This window comes from Equus caballus, chromosome 10, assembly GCF_041296265.1.
Source record: "Equus caballus isolate H_3958 breed thoroughbred chromosome 10, TB-T2T, whole genome shotgun sequence".
Classification (NCBI taxonomy): Eukaryota; Metazoa; Chordata; class Mammalia; order Perissodactyla; family Equidae; genus Equus; species Equus caballus.
This window is the reverse complement of record NC_091693.1, coordinates 41,738,646-41,765,741: the sequence shown is the minus strand read 5'-3', so window position 1 is coordinate 41,765,741 and position 27,096 is coordinate 41,738,646. Positions and strand designations below refer to the sequence as shown.

The 27,096-nt window shown below is 38.0% G+C and overlaps 1 protein-coding gene across 8 annotated transcripts in view; it reads right to left on the bottom strand.

The window, feature by feature from the left end:
• Positions 1–27,096, bottom strand: part of BCKDHB (branched chain keto acid dehydrogenase E1 subunit beta) — a 229,634-nt gene that overhangs the window by 140,932 nt on the left and 61,606 nt on the right. For 6 of the 8 annotated variants that reach the window (XM_005596803.4, XM_005596802.4, XM_070223510.1 and 3 more), the window contains exons 7-8: positions 5,116–5,213; positions 2,967–3,077 (exon numbers count right to left, since the gene is read on the bottom strand). In XM_005596803.4, the coding sequence (XP_005596860.2) occupies positions 2,967–3,077; positions 5,116–5,213 (209 nt within the window). Of the gene's footprint in view, positions 1–751; positions 883–2,966; positions 3,078–5,115; positions 5,214–27,096 lie in introns of all 8 variants that reach the window. The other 2 variants (XR_011422062.1, XM_023650702.2) reach the window with 1 other exon arrangement.

The window sequence follows — 27,096 nt, the reverse complement described above, 5'->3', positions numbered from 1 at the left end:
GGTTTGCCCTTGATCACAAGACCTGACTCCACAGCTTTCAACTGAGGGTATTACTGGCCTCTGTCACTTTGGCCTCAAGTGATGGCTTGTCTTTTCAGACATTTTCTGCCTACCTCCCACCATACACAGCTTTAGAATTTGGCAGATATTTTAAAAGGGAGACCGACTATATGTTTAAGACTCCTCAAGTTTCCAATTCTGTCATTACAGCTGCACGAAATGTAGATTCTATACACCTGGATCCTCAGCTGCTCCTTGAGACTAAATTGGCAGGTGACTCCAAGTCAAACGCAGCTGCAGATCATCAGTGTCAATGTGCCACTCACTCCAGGGCTCTCAACTCTCACTTAAGTCACCCCACCCCCAACCCACAACCCCAGACCCCGGGGTAGGTCTCTGTCTCCTGCGCACCTCAAAACTCAAGGTTTTCTAGTCTGCTTTTCGGAGGCTTCCAACTTGAACATCAGGATCCGAACTGAGTGGAGAAACTGGCTATTGTTTTTAGACCGTCTCAGGTCTCTAATTTTGTAATTCCCTTGAGCAAAATTCCAAAAAACTGCTGCTTTCTGTGTCACCAAGCAACTTTTTCAGGCTTACAACTTCCAAACAATGGTTCAAGGCTTAAGCAAAAAGTATGGCTCTGTTTTAAAAACAGAGTTAAATTCAGACTACACTAACCAATCCTTGATTGTCTCAGAATCACTGTATATGCACATTATGCTAATATGTATGTTCAATAAATCATTTTTACCTTTAACAAGTTTTTCTTGGTTAGGTATTCCAAAACATGCATCTTGGTGTTGCGTTTAACATGTAATGAATGAAGCTGGGGGACATAATTTTGTCATAAGACAAAAAACAACCGATAAAACACAGCACTAACTGAAAAACATAATAAACACAAATTTTGATTACTAAAGAATTCACAAAGATGTAGAAGAAAAACTTAACCACAGTTAAACAAAATATACCTCATTTTTAATATGATTGGCTGTAGGGCCCTCGTCTTTAAAGTCATCTCTAAATCCTAGAAAAGACGCTAAGTATCGAAATTTTTTCTCTTTTGACACATGAAAGGAAAATGGGAGATGTACCACAATCAGCAATGAAGAGTCACAAACAGACCCAAAGAAATGACAAGCTGGCTTTCACTGTCATAACTGGAGGGTCATCAACTAGAAAAATACCATGATGAAAGCACCGCAACATAAAACTAAAATAATGGTGCCAACAAGTCAGAGGCTGATGCAGCACTTTCTCACTCAGTAGGGGTCTCTGGTCTCCTCTTTCATCTTCTCCAGTAGTATAAGAGCCGTACGGAAACAGGATCTACGTTCCAGAATCATACCACGATGCAACCAGTAGATTGAATAAGGGGAGGGCTCCACACTAGCAAACTGATACAGTAGATACAGATATAATGTTCCCCTTTCTTTCTTCCTCTCTCTCTCTCCTCACTTTGCCTTCACAGTTACTACCTTGCAGTGTTATTATATTTGTGTTTTACCGCAAGCTGCTACAAATTCTTTTTGGATACATAAAGTATATAAACATGTGACTGAAGCTCTATAAGTACCTGCCTTGACTATCTATCAGTACCCCCACTGACCACGCCCAAACATCATATCCCCCTGCAGAAGCACCACTGACAGCAGAAATACAAACCCCAAGACTAGAGGGCGATATAGGTTGCAAAGAAGAAGGCTGCTCTGGGGCAAAAACTAGCAGTTCCAGCTTAACCACAATTTGGAACATTTGGCTATTTCAAAGAAAACCCAGTATCTGACTTGATTTGAAAATGCCTGCAAAAAGCATTATTTTCATGCAGTTATGAATAATTCCACCTGAAATACTGCTCTCCATTATGGAAACTACAAATATGAGAATTTAGAATATTGTTGAAACCATTTGTAACCATGTCAAGTGTTTAGCTGGTGTCAAGTAAGTCTGCAGAACATTCACTGTAACAAACCTTAAATCTTCCATTAAATTATAAAACAATCTTCACCTAAAAACACTCTTTGCTACACTTTTACAGCAGTAGTAGCTGCAGATTATTTTCATGAAACTAATTTAAGAAACTGCCTGTAAAAGCTATGAGAATGCCAAAGCTCTCAAAAACAGTAAAATACTCTGGGTCCTAGGACTCATTTGCTACAGCAATAAATCAAGAAAAAAATATATGCAATGTTTCCTAAACTTTAGTAGATAAAACCATCACAAAACAGAGCTTAACCTTCCTTATATACCAATATAGGAGCAGACACACTTTAATTTACCTACACATTAATATGAAAGATACCAATTATAGCCAAGTAAATGAGAACTAAACTATATTCTTGAGAGGGGACTATGTGAATCCTATTAATAACAAGAACAAGATCAACCTAATCAGGCTGAAGTTCAAGAGTTAACTTAGACAGGAAACTATAAATCAGAGTAACCAGAATTCCATGATATAACATTCAAACTGTGATTCACAGTATTAAGGCTAGAGAGTTATTTTAAAAAAATAATCTATCTCCACCTCTTTGGGAGAGGAGACAAATAAAAATTTCAGCCAAACTGTTTAGCTGACTATATTAAACTTAGCTTATCAAACCGTGATCAATCAGAAGTTACAAACACATGTGAGCTCAACATCCCCAATGATACACTCTTTCCTCACTCTCCGCCATTACCCACACAACTCCACCCAAGCTGGCCGCGTGAAGGACATGGTTTCATAATAATCTAGACAGAGAACTACAGAAAGAAAAACACTAAAATGCTTTGTTTCCTTGAGCATTAAGCTGATTATACAGCATTACACAGCATACATTTCTCTCGTGGTGTAAATTTTAAAGTTTTAAATCAGCTGAAAATGTTCACGAAGCTCAAAATTTCAAAACAATCCTTAGCAGATAGCCAACAAATCTGGCCCAAGACTTTGAGAAAATGACACCCTATCAACACTATATTTATACCTTGCAAACCGTATCCACATCCCAAGGTATTATAGTCCTCAGGTCAATGACTTCACAAGACACTCCGAGCTTTTCCTGAGCCATGGAAGCGACCTCTCGGATCACATGAACCTGAAATAAAGAGAAAAACATGCAGACTGACCACAGCGACTCAGGCCCGAACATTAGTTGACTTTAATGGAGACAGTATTTAGAGGAATGGTTTTACATGGAGAACTAATACATTTGTTTTAGACATGTTGAACATTGTATTTTAAAACAATCAAATACAGATGTCTAGAAGAAAGTTGGAAAGAAATTCTTAGAGAAAGTGAGAGCAGTCATTGCTAGACATACTAATTCCAAAGATATAAGCAAGCAGAAGGTAAATAAAGTCACAGGAGTAGGTGGTGTTTCTAGGAAAAGCATGGAGAGAGAGAAATAAAGGGAAGAAATCATGGAACCCTGTAGATGACCAACAGTTAAAGAGAAAAAAGAGAAAAAAGAGTTCACTAAAAAAAGAAAAGAAAGAAAAGAAAAAAAAATAGTTAAAGAAACAGGAAAAAAAAATCAGGAGATAACATATCCCAGAAGCTAAAGAAAGGGTTTCATAGAGAAAGTAGCCAGTGTCATACGCCATAGCAATACAGAATAAGGGTTGGATTTAACAATTGGAAGATTAGCAGCATTAGCAGAAGTAGTTTTAGCAAATTAGCGGGAACAGAACTCATAAAGTACAAGACCATAAGGAAGTCAAGGAATTAAATACAGATAATAGAAAACAGGTGTTGAAGTTTAGTGATAAAAGAAAGGAGGGAGATAATACTGGTATTTAAGGAAAAAAGCAGGATAAAAGGCATTTTTTTAGATAGAGAAAAGACACAGACCCTTTTTTTTTTTTTTAAAGATTTTATTTTTTCCTTTTTCTCCCCAAAGCCCCCCAGGTACATAGTTGTATATTCTTCGTTGTGGGTCCTTCTAGCTGTGGTATGTGGGACGCTGCCTCAGCGTGGTTTGATGAGCAGTGTCATGTCCGCGCACAGGATTCGAACCAACGAAACACTGGGCCGCCTGCAGCGGAGCGCGCGAACTTAACCACTTGGCCACGGGGCCAGCCCAGGGACACAGACCCTTTTAATAAAAGGGGAATGGAAAGAAAAAAAACTGAAGGTGCAGGTGAAAAAAGGAGCAGCTGATGAATGCCAGTCCTAGAGAAGGTAAAACGGAACATCATCTGAAACAGATGTGGAGAGGTAACTAAGAAAACCAGACGCCTGTTCGTTGAAGACAAAGGGAGAGAGGAAAAGATTGGCAGCAGAAGTGATAGGTGCGAAATGGAAGCAAGTAAATGGGAGTTAGTATCTAACACACTCTAACTTCCCTACTACAGAGAGGACATGCCGAGAGCGACAGGGATGTGGATAACAAAATTATCCCCCTGGAGGGGAGAGACCAGGACTGTAGCTCTCCAAGCCAAAAATCAACTGGAGAAGAGAAGAGAGGAGGAGGTTGTGGTATTGTGAGTGATTTTCATTATCTTCTTTATACAACGCTGCATTAAATTTTATAAAATAAGGAAGTATTTTCCTTTACATAAAAAAAAGAAAAACTGACCTTTTTTTTAAAAGAAGGAGAGACAGAAATGTAAGAGAAGTCTACAGCCAGAGGAAAAAAAAAGAGTCCTGAGCTTACAAGTTTGGAGGCAGAGCAATGTGACAAACATGCAGGGGAAGCTGAGGTCGGTCAGTGGTGAGGTTCGCTGGAAAAGAGAAAGGGATGGCATGCTGAGGCTGGACCATGGGATGCCATGTGGCCAGCAAAGTAAGCACGAGAGATGGCTGCAAATGGGATGAAAAGGAAAATAGCAAACCAAGCACAGAAACAAGTCATGAGGATATGTAATGTGTGCTTCAACAGAAAGTGTTTTAATGAATACATTTTTGTAAAAACAAATTTTTAACAGCTTCACCATATGCATATATATTTTAATATGACTGAATAGGCACCTCACCTTCAACCAGAAATCAGAAGCAGATAGACATGCAGCACCAAACAAGACTCAAATCTGAGATATGAAAACAGCACTTTCAATTCTTGATGGTGTCAAGACTAAAAGTTAGAGCTTCCTAGCACAACATGGCCGTGACCGGTTGCTATAATCATTACTGACCTGAGTGCCCCAGGCAACCAGAGTAACATCGCTCCCTTCCTGGATGACTTCGGCCTGGGAGAGGGGAATGTTATACGGTTCCACAGGAACCTGCTCCACTGAACACAGAACAGGAGAAAAATGAAACGGGAATTATTTTTTCTCATGTGACATGTGTGCATATAAGAGTATAAGAACTTCATTGTGGCAAAGCTTTATTTTATTTATTCTTCCCCCAAACTCTGTAAGTTATTTACAACAGAAATAGCATTTATTATATGGCTTCATAACATTATTACACATATGCAAAAGCACAACATAAACGTGTGAAACATATCAGCTATCCTGGAACAGAAAAAAGACTTTAGGTAAAAACTGAAGGAATCTTAATAAAGTGTGGGCTTTAGTCAATAAGAATGTATGAATATTGGTTCATTAATTGTAACAAATGTACCATACTAATGTAAGATATTAATAATATGGGAAACTAAGTGCAGGGTTTATGGGATCTCTACTGTACTATCTTTACTCTTTTTCTGGAAATCTGAAACTGCTCGAAAAAATAAAGTTAAAAAAATGAATAATGTCTGCTAAAACTTTATTGGACTGAACTAAGTTCTCAGACAAGTTTTCTATCAAGGAGCAAATTTATAAGGGTTTGAAAAACAGAAAAACACATAGTGGGGCCAAATTTTTAAGTATATTTTGTTTTTGCACCTTGCATTTATGAATGCTTCATCAACCATGGCAGCAACAACACCTTAGTTTTCAAAAGTGAATCCTGGAGACCTCAAAGAGATAAACTGAATCAGCTCCACAAGGCCAAAAGGAAGAATAAGCCACTGGTATCCCAGAGAAAACCGTTTCATGATTTCTCTGCTCACCCACGTACAAGCAATAAAGAGTCGACTGAATTCAAGAGGAAATCCGAAGGTGAATTTTCAAACGAAAACGACCCAGAAGTGATGGACTTGCCCCACGATGCTGGGAGGCCTTCCTGAATTCTTTTGTGAGAGGCGTGTAACAGCGGCAGGTGGTGGGGGGAGGGCAGTGGTCCATGTTGTTCTCTTTTGTTCATTTTCCCCACGGTCTTTTTACAATCACTGTTATATGATTTTTTTTTTTAATTCAAAGAGCACAAAAGAGTAAAATAAAAGGTTCCTTCTGCCCCCCAGTCAGCCCTTCCAACTACACTGCACTGAAGAAACCAATACCACCAAGTTCCTGGGTGTCTGCAGTGGACAGCTCTCCTATCTATTGTCCAAGCACCTTAATCCTCTTCCTACATTAAGGAAATGCCTCACCTTAACAAGCAGGGCCCTTAGGTCACCACAAAAGTGAGGTCCGCATATTCACTTTCCCAGCTTCCCTTGCAGCTAGGGGATAAAACGTGGGCTCTGAGAATCAAACGCACCCATGCCAGACTCTGAACTGGAAGCTGATGACACAAAAGAGCAGCAAGTGTCCAGAATCCATTCGAGAATATGCGCAACAGTGGAGGCAGACCCCACATCCAGGCTCAGGGGTGTCAATGATTCAGACTGAAGTTTTGTGTCCAATGAGAGCTGCTGGGGCACCTTTGCAGAACCAATTATGCAGTGGAATTTTTGGTATTGCCTCCAGATATATATGGTTCTTAGGCACTCCGGCAGTCTCTGAGCTTTTTGTCATCCTTCAATAAATCTTTTCTGCTTATATTGGACACAGTTGATTTCACCTGCTTGAAAATTAAGAACACTGACTGATTCAGTGTCTTTTCAGATACCTGCAATATGCAAGTATACATATACATAGACATACGTAAATCTTTTTCTTTCACAAATAGAATCACACTGTACACATTCTTTAGAACCCTTCTACAATCCCCCTTTTCCCACCTAGCAATATATCTTGGCCATGATTACACGTCTAAAATATAGTTTTTGGGGCCAGCCCTGGTGGCCTAGTGGTTAAGTTCAGCACGCTCCACTTTGGCAGCCTGGGTTCGGTTCCCAGGCATGGACCTACACTGCTCTGTTAGCAGCCATGCTGTGCTGGTGGCCCAGATACTAAAAAATAACAAAAAAGAAAAACAGAGGAAGATTGACACAGATGTTAGCTCAGGGCAAATCTCCTTCAGAAAAAAAAATATATATATATAGTTTTTGAAGTCATATTTATAAGAAAGAACTATCAAATTTAATGATGCTGTTATCAATGATGTGGTGAAAAATTTTATTCCTTGTATTTTTTGCATATTTCCAATCCAATCCCATTTCTATAACCAGTGCCAGAGAGAGATGAGTGTCTTTACATCATCAATATGTTTACATAAAATAAATAAGTGATAAAACTACTTTTGTGGGTAAGCCTCAATGCAGATGACAAGCTAACAAACCTGAGACAAAAGCGTTAGAAAACTTATAAGCATTAAAAGTATTTTTTAAAGTTTTTGTGTAGCACAAAAACTATGTTCAGTTGCATACTTCCACTGTCTAAACCAAGGGTGGGCAAGTCAATTTTTGTAAAACGATGTTTTACTGGAACACAACCACATCCACTTATTTATATATTGTCTATGGCTGTTTTTGCCGTTCAACAGCAGAGCTGAGAGGATGCAAGAGACAGCATGGCCTATAAGCCTAGAATATTTTTCATCTGTCCCTTTACAGAAAAAGTCTGCCAACCTCAATTCTAAACAGCGCCTTCAGAGGTTAATTCCAGCTCATTCACTGGTAGCTTAAATCCAGTATTAGATAGATGGACAGACAGATTTATGGATGGATTGATGGACAAAGGAACAGACACACAGGGAGACAGACGCATTCAACTGCAGTAGTATATTCTACTTAGCAGTTCTCAATTGCTAAACCAAAGTAAGAATGCTGCTGATGACATCTGGCAAACATGCCAAAGGTAGCACAAAGGCTCTCTGCCATCAAGTCTTCTCCCCCCCGGCAGCAAGATGAGCATGCCAACAGACAAGTCCTGAAGCCAGTACGCACTCCATCTTGCTGAGTGCAAGCCTTGTGAGTCAGTGGCCGCCGGTCAAGAGTCCCGTCTTTCTTGCCTTGTAAATCAGTTGCCAGCTGGTGATTAGGAAATCCGTGGAACACACAGCTCCAAGGGCTGGCACACCAAAAGCAATGGGTTGGCATCTTGGCCCACCTCCATTGCAAAATTGCTGGTGAGTAACTAACTGCTTTCATTGTATTAAATCAAATACGCAGAATAATAGGACCTCATTACTTTATCAATTAATTAAGAAACAACACGGCAAATGAAGCTTAGTCCTCCATCAAAAGAATCATGCCAAGAATTAGATCCAAGAAAAGTCTTATATCAAAAACAACCCAAAAAGGTCTCTTCTTAGATTTGCATAAATTTAATCCTGAGAGCAGGAGAATAAGAGTACAATTTTAATATGTTCATTTACTTACACTTGGCAAACAGGTCACCTAAGAGAGCAAGCTATAATTCACAGGTACTCTTTAGTTACATTAATACACAAGATATTTATTCCAAGAGAAGGTTGTTATTTCAAATCAGCATTCTTGCTTTCCTCCCCCAGAGCTACGTGCTCTTTGAAAGAGCAGGTAAGAGGAGTTGGAACTCGAAACTTCAGGAGCTGAAGAGCGCCCTATAGTCAAATTGCGGATTCCTGTTTTCATCGCAGTGGGACTAACTGAGACCACTCCATGCTACCACATGCTGATTACATGCTAATCTCAGCACTAATGTCCACACTGCCACAGGCTGACGACATGCTAATCTCAGCACTAATGAGCATGCCACAGAGAAACCTTTCAGCATCAGATATGCTGACAAACATGTGACTTAGAAAAATAAGAAAACTTTCCAAGGCCAAAATAAAAAAGATGTAATTTTTCACTCAAATATCAGATAGATTTTTTTAACGTATATTGTAAGTTCCACATATATGATTCCTTTGTATTGCAAATGTACTTATTCATATTACATATACACTTACAGACTCATAGCATGAATTAGTCCATGTTTGGCCCCATTTGATTTCCCATCATCCTCCTTTTCTCCTTCCAATTTTCTTCTAATTTGCTATCCTGCTTATAAATCATCTTAAACACATTTCTTAAATAAGGCAAAGTGTATAAATATATATAGTATGTATAATATACATTTATTCACTTAACACTTATAGCATACCCAGTATATGCAGACATCATGCAAGATACTAGAATATAAAATTGAAAGAGGCAGTCCCTGTCCTGGAGAAGCACACACTCAACTGAGAGTTATAAAGATGGAAGGACACGAGCAGCAAACAAACAGAAACATGATGTAGCAGTGGGGACAAACGGCCCAAGGAGTACAGAGAGAAGCAACGACCTGGTTGTAAGGATCAAGGAGCCTTCAGCACCAAGAAGGGTACAACTGAGAGGGGCCTTCGAGATGAAGCAGCACTCGACACGAGAGAAAATAAAGAGGGCATTCCATGCAGAAAGAAAAGGTGTGTACAAAGAAATGGAGGTATGAAATTGTGCACGTGTGTGGGTGTGAGTGTGTTCACCTACAAATACACGGAAACACAGGTCCACATGATGTTTCAGGGAAAGGTGAATACTGAAACCTTTGGATTATATTCCCAAACACCTAAAAGGAACTTTCCAACTCCTTCTGATTTAATATATTAATAACCCATGTAGAAAGCATCAGCAAGAAAATAATCACTCTTAATGATGCAAGTTCCCCTGTGAGGCACAGTGTTACCATTACAGAGATAATAGGGTCATTTCTCTGCCCTGGCACTAATCTACAATAATGCCAGTCTCCTCACAAATGTGAAACTCAGTAGGGCTTTATTCATGTCGCATTATACATGATGCAGTGATAAAAACATAAACCTTTTTAAGAAGAAAGTATATTTCTAAAATATGTTACTTCATGCTGCCTGACTCCTAACAGCATGTTCAAAGTCTCCATACCTGAGAAAGCCTACCTCACTTGTCAGAATGTACAGCCTAATGGGGGAGGGTGGGCAAATCCACCGAACCACGAACCCACTCCTGGCCCTATCTCTGCATCTAATTAACGGAGTCACCTCTGATAAAGCACTATATTAATTCTGTGCCCCAGTATCTCACCTGTAAACTGTGGAAAGCAGTCTATGTCTATCTGCCCATCACAGGAACAGAATGAGGACACCTTAAGCTAATTACTGTAGACATCCTTTCAGTTCTTAGGAAAACAGCTTTACAATTTAAAATAATTCAATGGTACACTCATTAAGACTATCAAGTTTTCATTCTAGGAACAGATATTATTTTCTCTTTCTGTTTTTTTTTTTTTTTGAGGAAGATTAGCCCTGAACTAACATCAGCTAATCCTCCTCTTTTTTCTGAGGAAGCCTGGCCCTGAGCTAACATTCGTGCCCATCTTCCTCTACTTTATATGTGGGATGCCTACCACAGCATGACTTGCCAAGCGGTGCCATGTCCGCACCCGGGATTCAAACCAGCAAACCCCAGGCCGCCAAAGTGGAACATGCACACCTAACCACTGCACCACCAGGCCAGCCCCAGAACAGATATTCTTATACCTATTATCATTTTCTGTATAAAACTGATATTTAACCATAAATTAATCTCTCTATATTACAAGTGTTATATGCCGAATAAATAACCTCCTTTCAAATTTGAGGTTATTAATTATGGTCATACTTTTTTGATAATTTTCACTTCTACACTAACAATTACTTTTAATACTGATGTTAGAGATAATATATAAATGAGAAAACTAAGTGCAATTTCTTCTAGTAATCACTTTAAAATTATTCCCAAACACAGTTGTACCCAATCTTCCCCTCACTTCTTCATCTCAAATTACTGAAGATCTAAAGATTAACAGTCTATATTAGAAAGACCAAATCAACATACTGTTATTATATTTGTCTAACATATTTGTCAATATTACGTTATAATATTAATATAATATTACTATCTAATTAGAAGACAAAAATCAACTTTCAATAAATAGAATGACTAAGTGCTAAACTCTGATACTACTTAAACCATGGTGATTACTGGGAGCACGTGTGGACAGCATAAACTGGTCTCATACTTCTCACTACCACAAGGGAGCAAACCAGAGAGGTGCCCTGGGAGCCACAGCAGTCAAGGGCCACAATCACATGATAACCTAGGCCTTTGTACCATAAGTATGTCAAAGTTTTACTGAGAATTAGGGCAAAAGAATTGCAGAGAAGTGAAAAAGCCGATGAACTGGAGAAAATAGAGAAAACCACAAAAAGAGGTAGGTCCTGAAGAAAGAATATAATTAGATGCACGAAGGCAAAACGTTGGCATTCCAAGCAGTGAGGTTCCATAAAGAGTAAGAGAAACGTCAAACAAGTAAGCAGCGAACACCGCCAGGCGTCATCTTACACGATGCACTGACAGGGCACAGCAGCACTTCTCCGGTGATCTTGCCAAAATACACACACAGCCTGAATTTAATCAGCAAGAAACGTTCGACAAACACATCAAAGAACATTTTACAAAATAGTGAACCAAATGTGGAGATCATGACAGACAAAAAAGACGACAGTCTGTCCCAAAATCAAGGAGAGTAAGGAGAGGGAACCATAAACGGAGACCCTGGATTGGATCCTGATCCAGGGAAAGGACACTAGTGGGACTAGTAAGGCAAGTGAACGAGCTGTGCAGAGGAGTTAGGAGCGTTGCAGCACCGTCAGTTTCCGGCTGCTGATCATTATCACTGCAGTTCTGTATGAGGTTAACATCTAGGGAAGCCGAGTGAGGGGTCCGAAGACTTCTTTGTGCTATTTTTTCATCTTTTCTGTTTGAACTATTTCAAAATGAAAAGCTTACATTTTTTAAGATTAAATTTTTAAAAAGGAGGCTGAACCACCTTAGCAAGTTCCCCACAGATTTGGAGAAAACAAGGTATGATATGATGAGGAAGTCCAAATCACAAATGTCCTTGAAAATCAACCACGGGAAACTGACTTAAAACACCAGGCAGGATAGACATGGTGGAATGATACTGCCTTCTAAAATAAGTTCTGTTTCTGGAAATGTTAGCACAAATGGAGAAAACGAACATATTAAGAAAGCTATCCAACTGCCAAAGTGCAGCCACAGTTGGTATTGTATTTCTGACCTCGTCTGCCTGGATGAATTTAAGTTCTCTGGAGTTCTGACTATCCAGAGACATGAAGATGTGGAGACACAAATTCAGGATCTGTGCATGCCCCTCAGCTTTTTGCTGGAGACTCAGGACCACAAAATAAAAACAAACAGCCCATTAAACTGACTAAATATAAATAAAAGTCAAATCAGAATCAGCAAATATCTTGTATGGAACCAGAAGACTTCTCACACTGAGATACTGTTAAATATAAAATATGAGGTTAGCACTTCAAATGTTTTTCTAAGTGTCATGGTTTCAGAAGGTCATGTTGTCCTACCACTGAAATATCACGGAAAAATAAAAACTCACCTATTATTTTTAACTTGAATAGCTATATTAACCTAAAACAGAAATTCCTGGACCAATTTCACCTCAAATGCACTCTAATTCTCTTTCTTTGATAATTAATTAGTTAACTAATTTGAAAATCCCGTATTTCCAGTTTTGTTGCTTAATGAGACAAATTTAGCATCCTCTCAAAATAATTTGCAAACATATCCCAAAAGCAGTATGATAAAGCAATCATCGTAATCCTTAGGCGACTTCAAAATTAATCTCACTACATTTTCCTGTCTCATTTAATGTAACAAAAAAGCTTTTATGAGACCGTTATTATTCCATAATATACATCAGTATTCTTATTATATACACTAAAATTTAACCACATTTGTAATATAACTTGTTCAATCTTCACAATTACTCAAGGTTTTTTTTTCATGTTCTCTCTTGTGTGCAGTATTTAGTAATTTAGCAAAAGTTCTCCCATCAACAATTTTACTACCAATTGTCCATTTTTCATGTTTAAGATATTAGAATTCCTTTAGTAAATATTTTCCAATGTATTTTCTATAGCAAAGAGCTTTATAAGAATGAATGTCATTCATATAAATAGATTCTAACAAGGTAAACTGGAAAACTTGCAAAGAAAGTAACCGAAAACTGAATTAAAGGGCACTATCTTAAAGCCATCCTCCATCAGCACGTGGAGAGTTTAAAAGAAAAAAGCAAATCACCTGACAAAGAGAATTATGTTGAGATAGAAAAATACATTCATTTTCACTGTCAACTGTAAAATACACCATTATTTTGTGAATCACTAAGAAAGAAAACACAGCCAATTAAACTGACACTTCTTAGAAATTTTATGAAATTCTTATTGAAAGAAAAAAATTTAGGCAATCAAGCATGGGTTTTATTATAAATCACCTTATGCATACATTGTAAAAAATATATAAGCAAAATAAACTGGTTAAGTTATTCCTAAAACTCTTTCACTTTCAGAATCTAATTCCTCTCACTCACCTTTTAACTTACAATTGTCAGTGCACACCTTCTCCACTGAATATTATTTTCTGTGTCACCAAGCCCATTGGTGATACAGCACTTTTTAAACAGATTCATAAAAGAATGAAAAGATTGGGGGATCGGCCCAAGGGCATAGTGGTTAAGTTCGCACACTCCACTTCAGCAGCCCAGGGTTTGCAAGTTCAGATCCCAGGCGCAGACCTATACCCTGCTCATCAAGCCACGTAGTGGTGGCGTCCCGCATACAAAAATAGAGGAAGATTGGTGCAGATGTTAGCTCAGTGAAAATCTTCCTCAAGCAAAAAAATAAAAATTAAAAGAATAAAAGATTGGTACTGGTGGCCAACCCTGGTGCCCTAGTGGTTAAGTTCAGTGTGCTCTGCTTTGGTGGCCCGGATTTGGTTCCCAGGTGTGGACCTACACCACACTGTCAGCAGCCATGCTGTGCTGGTGGCCCACATACTAAAAAAGAGAGGAAGACTGGCATGGATGTTAGCTCAGGGACAATCTTCCTCAGAAAGAAAAAAACCAAAGATTGGTACTGGGCTCTCAAGCTAGCTCAGTATTTAGGAAGAGCCTAGTTTTGACTCCTGCTTCAAAAGATCCTTAAACTGTGATTCTCCACATTCCCCACCCTTCCACCCACCACAACCATTTGGAACCTCACTGTTAAAAGAGTAGTTCTCTGGTGTCTGGAATTTTATTCCAAGCTGTGGATACCCATTCTGCAGGTACTGGTACTGACTGATGACTTTGATGTTTGTGCATGAGTAGGTAATGGCAATTGCTGGCCACAGATAAGATGTCATTGATTTTAAGTGACATCTCAATTTCAGAGATGTTAAAACGTGAGGGGTATTGGACATCTTAGAATAATGAAATACAGTACCTAATACTGGGTAGATGACTTTAAATCATTACAGTGTTGTTATAAATACTTTCATATCATGTTTTTGGTACCTTAGTCCCTCAGTTTCCATAAATACAATGTTACCCATGAGGAGCTACAATTTTCACTAGACACCAAACTTAGCTGTTGTCCACTCACTTCTTAAATGCAGGGAATAGACAGAAAAAGCCACTGGAGCACACCCACAAAAGACAATTATTTTAAGAGTAAGAAAAACACACAAGGACTACATATGCAGTCTGCAGAATTTGTCATTGCATATCTAATACCGAACAGTAACTACTGACTTTATGAATCAGCATCCAATCAGGAAAACAGAAACCTCTTTAGAAGAATTTAATTCATGGAATCTGTTATAAAGATGTTGCAAGGGCTGGAGGAGCAAATGGTGGGAGCAAATAATGCAACCCAGAGATCACGAAGCAGAGAGCACCTCTGGGCTGGACCCAGCAGCCCATGGGAGCCACTAAAAGTGCTGGAACCATCATCTGCTGCTGCTGAGCAGGACAGGCCCCCACTAAAGGCCCTGTCACCAATGCTGCTGCCATCAGTGCCGCAGAACAATGGCAAGAACAGAGTCGCGTCAACTGCCACTACTAGAGGTGCCCACAAAACCACAATGGCTTCCTTCCTTGCCGCCTTCATCCTACTTTCTAAACTAGTGCGAGTGCTGTCCATTGACAGAAGCTACCTGGAACTCAGACAGCCAGGAGGACAAGAAAACGGTGTTCTAGCTTCCAACCCCAGCATCAGAGGAGAACACAAAGGACAAGCATGGAGAAGGAGTCGACCAACAAATATGCAGCAGATTTACATTATAAATAGCATTTCAGAGAAGAAACTCACCTCTGATGAATAAGGAAACCCCAATATATTAATAATAATCAAAAAAGCTAGTATTTGTTGAGCCCTTTCTACATACTAGACACTATTTTAAGCATCTTAAATGTATCCCCCCATTTCATCCTCACAACTCAATGTGATTGATATTAGATTGAACCCAATTCTATAGATGAGGAAACTGAGGCAGAGCGACATTAAGTAATGCAGCAAAGTTACAAGACAGTAAGTGGTAACTCTGGGGTCCAAGCTCATAACTAGTACGTTATATGGGTAGAAATATGCCCAAAGTGGGTTTCAATAGAAATATTAAATATGAAAAGATACCAAGCTGGATCCTCACCATAATCCTTAAAAATCAACAGCAGCAACTACATATTTTAAGAAAGGGGATGGTATGTTTGCTACATTTTTTAAAGATTGAAAACATAATGTTAAGAATAAATAACTGCTGTTTTCCCTGAGCCAATCAAGTATTTATTCTAGAATTCTCTCACTGACCTACAGCAATTCACTCGCATTTTCTCAAATTAATTTATACACCAAATGAGCTTTATGATCTATAAAGAAGCACTGTTTAAAATCTCCATATACAAATAACCCAGTGTCTGTCTCTGTGGGTTGCTGTGTCACTCCTCCATTAGAAATCTAGATTTTCCTTTCGTATCAATTCCTTTATATTAAATCATGGATTAAACTACCAAATTAATAAGGATTCTGGGCATATTTATATAGCCAGAAACTATGACTTGTCATCCAATGATTTAGGGCAAATATCATTTATTTAATAATTTCATACCCCAAGCTATATTCAGTGCTAGAGATAAAAAAAGATAAATTAGGTAAAATCCATAAATTCAAGTACAACAGTGAGAGATGCTGAAAGAGTAATGATAAAATTAATGTTTCAAATTGAGAAAATTGTCCCAGCTGTAATTTTTACAAACCTGACAACGTCATTTCTATTTGTGAAGAATAAACATATATGAAAATATTAAATAATCTAATGGCCTTAAGAGTTTAGTGCTTCCTACTCTCTAACCTATTAGTATAGGCAGACCTCAATTCATGTGTCTTCAACTTTTGCTCAGTACACATTTGTATACACTGAAGATGAAAATCCCTAAAGGGCTTTTTGTGTGCCTTTTACTCCAAATCTGAAATTCTGTAGATCAACTAACTATGAAAACGTCAGCTCAAAACATCCCAATCTGCTAGTCAACAGTTGAGTTGGGCAATGTTAATATCATTGCCTCTAGGGCAATGTTTCTATACTATTGAAATTTTTATTGTGTTTGCTCTCAATTATTTTATAAGTGAGACACAGAAAAATGATAACACTGATGCCACCAAAGAAAATACTGTAAAACTGAGATCAAGAAAGAAATCATCTGGTTCACCACACCCAGTACATTTTTAACCTCACTTGGATGCTCAGTGTGCTTAAGTTGCTTAATTGTTCAATTCAAAAAGAAAAAAAAAGATATATATATACAACGTTGGTAACTATCTCATTGACAACTATGTCTAAAAGGAGAGGCTTAATTGGAAATTTTATATTTTACCTCTTGATAAAAAACTATATTAAATATAAGTTAATTTTGACTTTCAGACATCTGACTTTGTATACATTTTAAGAACATTAGGAACTGCCTGTAATCAAAAAGGAGAAGACTGCCTTGATGCAACATGATACGATATATATCCAAATATGGTAGGATATGTTGTAAACCCTAAGTAATCTTTAAAAGAGTCCCTGATAGACTGAAAATATCCCACGGTGGCCCTCATATTACCATAGACCCAGCAACTACTACTCCTCACCTTCTTGCTATCGGAATTGCCCTACCAACAGACAATAAATCACAAGAACAATTCTTCCCTCTTCTGAAAACCATTTTGGACCAACTATTCCTGACTGGTGGAACGCTAGCTGATCTCTCTGGCTAAAGCTCTATAAAATCCTCACCCCTCTCTCTCTCCTGAATTAGAACACTCCTTCGGAGTCGTGCTCACAGCCCAATATTCTGAATAAAGACTTAGGCTTAAGGGTGTTAATATTAAAATAAATCATTGGAGATTTTTAAATAATAATAGAAACATCTTTTTTTTTTAAAGATTGGCACCTGAGCTAACAACTATTGCCAATCTTCTTCCTTTTTTTTCTGCTTTATCTTCCCAAACCCCCCATACATAGTTGTATATCCTAGTTGCAGGTCCTTCTAGTTGTGGGATGTGGGACACCGCCTCAACGTGGCCTGACGAGTGGTGCCATGTCCGCGCCCAGGATCCGAACCCTGGGCCACCGCAGCGGAGTGCATGAACTTAACCACTTGGCCACAGAGCCAGCCCCTAGAAACATCTTTTAATATACTACTAACATTTTTAAGTATTTATTATGTGTCAAGCATTATTCTAAATAATTTATATATATAACATATTGAATCAAATGATACTATGGAGAAAATTTTATACTACTAAATTTGAAAATATATGATATTATAGAAAGATATAATGACCAACACTTACTCAAGAATAGGAAGTAAACTAACAACAACAAAGTCAAAAATCTGACCCAAAAGGCACCAGAACCAGATAGTTTTATAAGCAAATTATATTAAACCTTACCGAATAGATAATTCCTAGTTATTCAATCGAGTCTAGAGCATAGGAAATGAAGGCAGCCCAGTTCATTCTACAAGACTAGCATAACTCTGATTCTGAAACCAGATAAGGACGGTGAAGGATAACCTATAGACCAATTTTACATAGAAATACACATTCGTGTTCATACAAGTAAAGAGAAAACTATAGTCCAATTTTATTTATGAACATAAAGCTCTTTTTAAAGATTTTCTAATTGATCCAACAATGTGCTGAAAGAATAATGCATCATGATCAAGTAGAATTTATCCCAGGAATACAAGAATTACTCAAGATTAGGAAATACGCTAATGAAATTCACCTCATCAAGAGATCAGGAAGACAAAACACAATCATCTCATCAGATACCTAAAATTCAACACCTTGGGAGAAGTGGGAGGAAGGGGCCTCTAAGTTAAAAATAAAGAGAAATTTCCTTAACTTGGTAAAAAGTACCATCCAGGGTCCAAGTTAAGAAAGGATGAGACACATTTCCAAGAAAAATACAAAAACGTTTCATCAATTGTTGAAAAACAAGAGTTATAACTATCATTAGCTATAAGGGGGTTAAGATTTTCCTTATCTCAGAACATCTAAGATAACTAAAATACTAAAGAATTGAGTAAGGTTTCCAAATAGTAACATACAAAATCAATAGCTTTTCTATATACCAGTATTAACCAATTAGAAACATGTAGTGTAAAAAACATCTTACCCATAATAGCAAAAAAAAAAAAAAAAACCAAACCATGAAACATCTAGTACTAACCCTAACAACAAATGTGCCAAACCTAACAGAAATATCTACACAATTTATTCATGGACATAAAAGAAGTTTGAACAAATGAAGACAACCATGTTCTTGGACAAGAAGAATCATTACAGTGAAGATGCAAAGAAAAAAATGTTCTAATGTTTTCTGTCCACTTAAAAAAAAACTTTAAGAACTACGTATATGTGTGTGTATATATACACATATACACATTTATAAATAACTGGTTAAATGCTGCTCTCAATGACAACCAGTCTGTGGGCATAGATAGAACGGTGACACATCCCAGAAGGTGAGATTAAACTGTTGAGATCCAGTTGTTTCAAGGTGGACTTCTAACAAAGGCACTTTTCATGACAGAATACAGAAAATAAATATTTAAAAATAGAATAACAGGGAAAACTCTGATAACACAAGAGAATAAAAATGCAAAGCTCTTATTCTTAGTATTCCCAAGTCAAATGTCTTACAAACATTCCCAGCTTTCATTTGTAGCTTTCAGGCTGTAAATACATATTGAATCTTGTCTCCCCACAATACCTGTGTCAATAATCCCTTATCCTCCCAGGTTTTCACTAACTGCCACTTAGAGACTTGCAGAGTCTGGCTTCATCCATCATTTATTACCCAGAGCCTAAGCAAAGAATATATGAGGCTTATAGAAAACAAGAAAGGAATTAAGAAATATAGGTTTTATAGTTTATACTATAAAGGACATAGGCTTATAATTTTCTCCTTCCACATGCCCAAATATATATAAAGAGGGATGTTTACTTCAACATTGTTTAGAATAGGCAGAATTTAGAAAAACTTCAAGTTCCATAATACAGGAAAGAATAAACTATGGTACACCCCAAGAAATGTTATGAGCTAAAAATCAGCTAAATCTTTGTGAACTGACATGGAAATATATCCAAAATAAACTGGTAAGAAAAGCAAGTTATAGAATAGTCATAACATGCTTATTTTTATTATTATATGTGTATATATGTTCTATATATTCACATATTTGCATAATTGTAAGTGGAAAAAGATTTGCAAAGTAAGTTACAGAACAATGTTTACAATATAATCTTAACTGTTTATATGTAAATATATTCTATACATTCACATATGTATATAAATATAAATGCAAAGAAAAAGTTCTGAAGAAAGGAGTTGGGTAGGGAAAAGGATCTTTCACTTTTTACTTTTTATTCTATAGCTCTACGATGCTTGAACTTTTTACAAAGAGTGCACATGATTCACAACATTAAATTTTATTATAAACAAACAAAAAATCAATCACTCTTTATCATGTAGTGTAAGCTTAGTCATTGAGAAGATATCCAGTTGGATTAGGCCAATGATCAAAAATAGACATCTGTTTAATGTACAAAATTAGTCTGAAAGTGAACATGAATAATATAAAGAAGATGCGAGAGTGTAAGAAAATTCCACTGGGTCCTATTCCATGAATACTTCAATGTATCAGGTCAATCACCAAAGATATGGATCCAAAGATATTTTGTACTGCACGTTGACTGAAAACCTTTTGATTCCTCTTGCTGCTCAAAACTAGATCAAGGTCATCTCATGGCAAAATAGAATAATAATCCAACAGCTACATTCCCTGCTTGTTTTAGGGTTACAAAAATGCTACTCCACAAGGTTAAGACAGAAGTCTACATGAACAATTCATGAAGAATAAACAAATATGAAATTAAAAAACATGTAAAAGGTTTCTTGTAATCAAACAAATGAAAATTGAAATAAATTGACAGTAACAAAATCTGTTTAAACACGTAGGTAAAAGTCTAGCAGTATAGACAACAAAGAGTCAAGAGTAGTTAGGTGATGGATTTATGAGCTGTCATCATCTTTTGTACTTTACAGGAGTTTCAATAAACACATATGAAAGACTGAACAACAGCCACAGTCCTTTAACCCCCCCTGTCTCGACACCCTTTCCATGGTGACTTTGCAGCAGTCCCATGAAGAGATGGAATCTGTTTGCCCTCCTCTTAAACTTGGGCTGGCCTTGTGACTTGCTTTGGCCTACACACTAGAGTGGAAGTGATGGTGTGCCAGTTCCTAGCATGCTTCTACTGGTCCCCTGAGACCTCTGCTTCCACCACATGAACAAGTCCGAGCTAGCCTCCTGGAGGATGAGAGACCAAGGCCAACCAACCACAGCCCCAGATATGTGAAATAGCCCAGCTAAGGTCAGCAAATCCAACTCACACCTGACTTCCAACCGATGGTAAACCTATGAGGGGGCCCAGATGAAACCTGAACTGCCCAGCTGAGCTCAGCCTAAATTGCTGGCCTGCACAGAAGCTACACAAACAGTTGATTTAGCCAGTAAGTTTTAGGAGCAGCTTGTTAAGCATCAATAGCTTGCTGATAGAGCACGCAATACCTTTATAATGAGAAAAGTAAGTCTTTATAAGAAAACAATGTAAGGCATTGCTAACCACTTCACTCTAATGTCACTTACACCAAAATATTAAAATATCTTATTTTCAGTAAGTGTATATCTTTGTAATTGAAAAAAAAGAAAATTAAATTAGCTCAACAGGGTAATTGAACTACTTTTTAGTTAAGAATCCACATTGCCATTTAGCAAACCATATCACTGCCTTTATATATATGGATAACTGATGTGTGTCGAGATTTTTTTTATTACATTTAAAGGCTAATGATAGTCATCCCTGAAGTCACATCAACCACCACCAGCACTGACTGAGAACTTGCACTGAGCCAGGTTGTGTGCTAAGCGCCTTTAAGTCTACCCATTCATTCCTTTCATCTCGAAGAAAACCTGACGAGGCAGGTATTATCACTGTCTTCATGGCACAGGTGAGAAAACTGAACACAGAAAGGTTAAGTCTTGCCAAAGTCACCTAACTAGTAAGCAGTGGGGCCAGTACTTCAAACTCAGGCAATCTGGTTCCAAAGTCTACACTCTTGACCACTTTGTTAGACTGCCCAGGACAGAAGCGTTGCCTACAGGAAACAGAGAAACCTGACTGACCACCTAACATGTCTGAAGGTAATTTAAAAAAGACTACACCGAGGAGATTAGGGACTATCGTAGTAACAGGAACACGAGAAATTAAGCAAATGAAAAGAGAAGAAAGAGAAAAAAACATTCCAAAAAAAGAGTTGTACACCAAAGAGGAAATGAAAGAAGGCATTTCTGGGAGGGGGCAGGGGCTCAGTTGTGAATCACAGCGATATGGTCGGAGCACTGTAAACCCTCAATAACGATCCGACCAAACGGTGTACTCTAACTCCATGAAGATCTTGGAAGTTTAGGTATGTTGAGGAGGAGGGACGGACATGCTGGGGAAAAGAAGGTGATACAAAATAGCTAAATTCTAGTAGGAAGTTAAAATAATAATGCCTAAAACTTTAAAAAGCAGTATAGGCATATTATTTACAAATAGGATGATAAATTACCAGAATAAACTACTAGAAATGATTGCCTGTGGGGAGACAAGCATGGATTTGGTGAAGATTGAGATAAAGACCTGCTATTTCTGGTTATAAGATACATTCTCGGGCTTTTTAAATTCTTTTTAAATATTCAATTTTTAACATTTCAATTTAAAAACTAATTCAAAGATCTCACAAATGAATTAAATGCTCTCATTACTGGATCGAACTTAATTCTTGTCAGTGAGTGTGTCTAGGATTAAATTTACCGGCGTGCACAAAAACCATCTGCTCAACGATGCCAACCATGACAAACTTTAAACACAAAACACCGGTTCCTCATTTGTGTACACTGATATTTGGCAAAAACGTTTTTAAAGTCTTCTACCATTCAACAGCTACTTACAACAATTTTCTTCTCTTCAGAATGTATGAATTCATACATAATTCATGTACTTGCTTAAAAAAAATCCTCAATACCATTATGACCTATTTTTGCCTTAAAGTGTAATACGAATTCTGGAAATAAGGCAGCACAAGGCTTTGAGTGTTCCTTCTTCCCACTAGAAGAACCACAGATGAAAGCCATATTTATTTCAAAACCACTAATGTCATGAATCACTCAATTAAATAAAACCAAAAAGTTCAAAAGACATACAAGAATGGCTTCCCCATAGGATGCCCGCATCTGATAAATGTCACTGACTCACCCTTCTTGAATGGTAACTATTTCGTACATTTTCTGACAGTCTAGATTGCTCTTCCTTATCTACCTTTTCTAAATATCCCTCTGCCATTTTTTAAAAGTTTAATTGCATTTAAATGTCATAATTACAATAAATAATCTATAAGTATTTATTTTTCTTCCAAATTTAGAAGATACAAGTTTTACATCTATTTATTGTATATTCAAAATAAGTAGAAACAAAATTCAAGAAAACGGCTGCATAAAAAATATTACCTATTTTCACTTTCATCTTTATAGTTTATAAAGTTTCTAGTTTTTATAGTTTATGTAGTTTACAGCTGAACTGTAAGAAATCATTTCTTTTTTTTTTTTTTTTAAAGATTTTATTTTTTCCTTTTTCTCCCCAAAGCCCCCCGGTACATAGTTGTGTATTCTTCGTTGTGGGTTCTTCTAGTTGTGGCATGTGGGACGCTGCCTCAGCGTGGTTTGATGAGCAGTGCCATGTCCGCGCCCAGGATTCGAACCAACGAAACACTGGGCCGCCTGCAGCGGAGCGCGCGAACTTAACCACTCGGCCACGGGGCCAGCCCCTGTAAGAAATCATTTCTAAATGCCGTAGACCACACATGTGGGGGTCCCCACAGCACAGATACCTGAATGTAGAGCAGTAGGAGGGGACCAGGTGGAAAAATGAGGGCGTCAGAGAGGTCAAGTGAGAAGGGCTGTGACAGGGAACGCTGTGCACTCACCGGAGGGTTTCATCCCCTTGCCCCAAATGCAGAACACCACATCAGCTGCTCTCACCTCCAGCTGGGGACACAGAACTAGGTCCCTTAATGACAGCATGGAGCAGAGGCTCCCAAACCCCACTGTGACCACACTGGACCATGACAGGTATAGTTTTTATAACTCTCAAAGATGCAAATTACTTCTAAGCCAATGGAGAAGCTACTGCAGCACACAGTCAAACCTCAGACTATACACTACATAGGGGATGCACCGCCTTAAGGAACGGTTATCGAGAGTGTATGTTTGCATTCAACTAGAAAGCAGATCATTTTAATTCCAAAATGAATTTAATTCGGAAAAATTTTAAACATAGCGTATTTCTTAGCATGAAACTAGAACACTGGAGCAAATCGTTTCATTTATGCCCTCCATTCAATCATGCTTAAATGGGATGAAAAATAGGGTATCGTTAGACAGAGCGAAGCCTCCGGGGTCAGAACATCTAACTCTATCACTTCTTCCTGTGAGCACGTTTCTTGAACTCTCTAAACTTCAGTTTTAGGATAACCACCTCATGGGGCTTTTGTGAAGATTAAATGGAACCACTGTGCTACGTTTGCCCAATACCTGGCTCTAGAGACAGACTCTCTGGGTCTGAATCCTGGCTGTGTGGCTTCGGGCAAGTTGCTGAACTTCCCGACTCCTCAGGTTCCTCATCTATAAAATGGTGATAATGACAGAATTTCTGATAAGGTCGTTGTGAGTATTAAAGGAAACAGTCCATATGTCTACACCATACAGCCCTGTGCCTAGCACAGTAGTGTTCAAAAAGTGCATAAAGACCACACAGATACATACAAGGATTCTCTCAATCTTCTCAATAACTTTATGAAGGAAGTACTATTATGTATGAATTGATGGGGTTCTTGCTTCAGCTATTAGGACAAAAGCGGCATTGACATTAAGTAATGAAAGGCTGCAGTTTATTTTGCTGATCCAACTGGGAATATTTTCACCTTAAAAGAGAAGCATCGTTTTTTTTTAACCAAGATGACATATTATATTAGTCAAGAGTACCTATTTTATTAGTAAATTATACAGGGAACTGAAACCCAAAGATGGTTAAACTTAAAATGAGATTAAATGGAAGGATGTGGGGGAAACTCATTAATCAAATTAAGAATAAAGGAACAAAAGTAATTCAGGGAGCCTTAGGAGCCAATGTAAAGAAGTGAAATGGTGAGGACTTTCACTTGTGATTTCTCTCTCTCCTTCCCACCCACAGGGAACATATCCGCTTTGCATCACGGTCTTCTGCCACAGACCATCACCCACTAAGTGGCAGGCGACTTGATCCCAGTCTCACATCAACCCAGGCAAACCACCCATAAAAAACGCAGCTCTGTCTCCACATATAAAGTCCCAGAAAAGAAGTCAGAGTAGCCAGGTTTGAGCCACACGTGCATCGCCTGAGATCACAAAGGTCAGATGTGATGACCAGCAGCCCTTGCAGAACACAGGGAGGGGGATCAGAGCAGTGCCCATGGGAAGAAAATGTCCCACAAAGAAAACACGGGACCAACAGATGCTGAAAGATTAACTGCTGAGAGACATCCGCACACTACAGCTATAAGCTGAAGCCTTGGCTAACAGGGTCTCTATAGCTGAATCACTGTGGAACAGGATCTACTGATAGAAAACATACAAAAATTATGCATTAGGGAAAAATTCTTCTTTGAGTTAGCAAGTTAACTTTTTTAGATGCCTAATACTTCAGCTGCCTAAGGAACTCTTTACCTAGTATCCTTTAAGTCCTTTATTTCAGGAATTATGTATAGAGTATTATTCCAGACTCGGGAAAATAACATCTTACCTTAATGATGCTGCTGGAGGGAAAAGCAGGTAATAGTTGACGCTTCCTGAAATGTTTCCTGCTGCATCAATCTAGCTCCAATTGTGCAGACTGGCAAAAAATATGCCAGGGAATGCTTTTCTATCAGCCAAATTCTATTAAGGAGCATTACTAGGAAACGCACTCATCTCTGTTCCTCAGATACATTTAACCTTGTCATTCTCCCTTCACACTCAACATTTCGTTCACACTTTCCTTCCCTTCATTTCTCTAGACTACATTCTGGTAATTTTTTGGACCTTATTTTCCACTTTACTAACCCTCCCTTTATCTGTTCATAATTTCTGGTTAAACCATCAAAGACTTTTTTTTCTTTATTATATTTTTATTTTCTAGACGTTCCATTCTATTCTTCAAATTTTATTGTCTTCTGCTTGTATTCTCAAGTATCTCCTTTTTTTCCTATATTACTTTTTATTGAGGTTATGATAGTTTATAACTTTGTGAAATTTCAGTTGTACCTTATTTTTTGTCAGTCATGTTGTAGGTGCACCCCTTCACCCCTTGTGCCCACCCCCCACCCCACCTTTCCCCTGGTAGCCACTAATCTGTTCTCTTCATCCACGTGTCTAACTTCCACCTATGAGTGGAGTTATACAGAGATTGTCCTTCTCTATCTGGCTTGTTTCACTTACATAATACCCTCAAGGTCCATCCACGTTGTTGTGAATGGGATGATTTTATCCTTTTTAATGGCTGAGTATTATTCCACTGTATATATATACCATATCTTCTTTATCCAATCATCAGTCACTGGGCACTTAGTTTGCTTCCATGTCTCGGCTATTGTGAATAATGCTTCAATGAACATAGGGATGCATGAGTCTCTTTGAATTGCTGATTTCAAGTTCTTTGGATAGATACCCAGTAGTGGGATGGCTAGGTCATACGGTATTTCTATTTTTAACTTTTTGAGAAATCTCCATACCATTTTCCATAGTGGCTGCACCAGTTTGCACCTCCACGTGAAGAACCCTCCCACCAGAGGGTTGCTTTTTCTCCACAACCTCTCCAACATTTTTTACTTTTTGTTTTGGTTATTTTTGCCATTCTAACAGGTGTAAGGTGATATCTGAGAGTAGTTTTGATTTTCATTTCCCTGATGATCAGGGATGATGAGCATCTTTTCATGTGCCTATTGGCCATTCATATATCTTCTTTGGAGAAATGTCTGTTCATATCCCCTGCCCATTTTTTGATTGGGTTGTTTGATATTTTCTTGTTGAGCTGTGTGAGTTCTTTATATATTATGGCGATTAACCCTTTGTTGGATACATGATTTGCAAATATTTTTTCCCAATTGGTGGGTTGTGTTTTTGTTTCAATCCTGTTTTCCCTTGCCTTGTAGGAGCTCTTTAGTCTGATGAAGTCCCATTTGTTTATTCTTTCTATTGTTTCCCTTGTCTGAGAAGACATGGTGTCTGAAAAGATCCTTTTAAGACTGATGTCAAAGACTGTACTGCCCATATGTTCTTCTAGAAATCTTATGGTTTCAGGTCTTACCTTTAAGTCTTTGATATATTTCAAGTTTATTTTTGTGAATGGTGTAAAAGGATGGTCAATTTTCACTCTTTTACATGTGGCTGTCCAGTTTTCCCAGCACCATTTGTTGA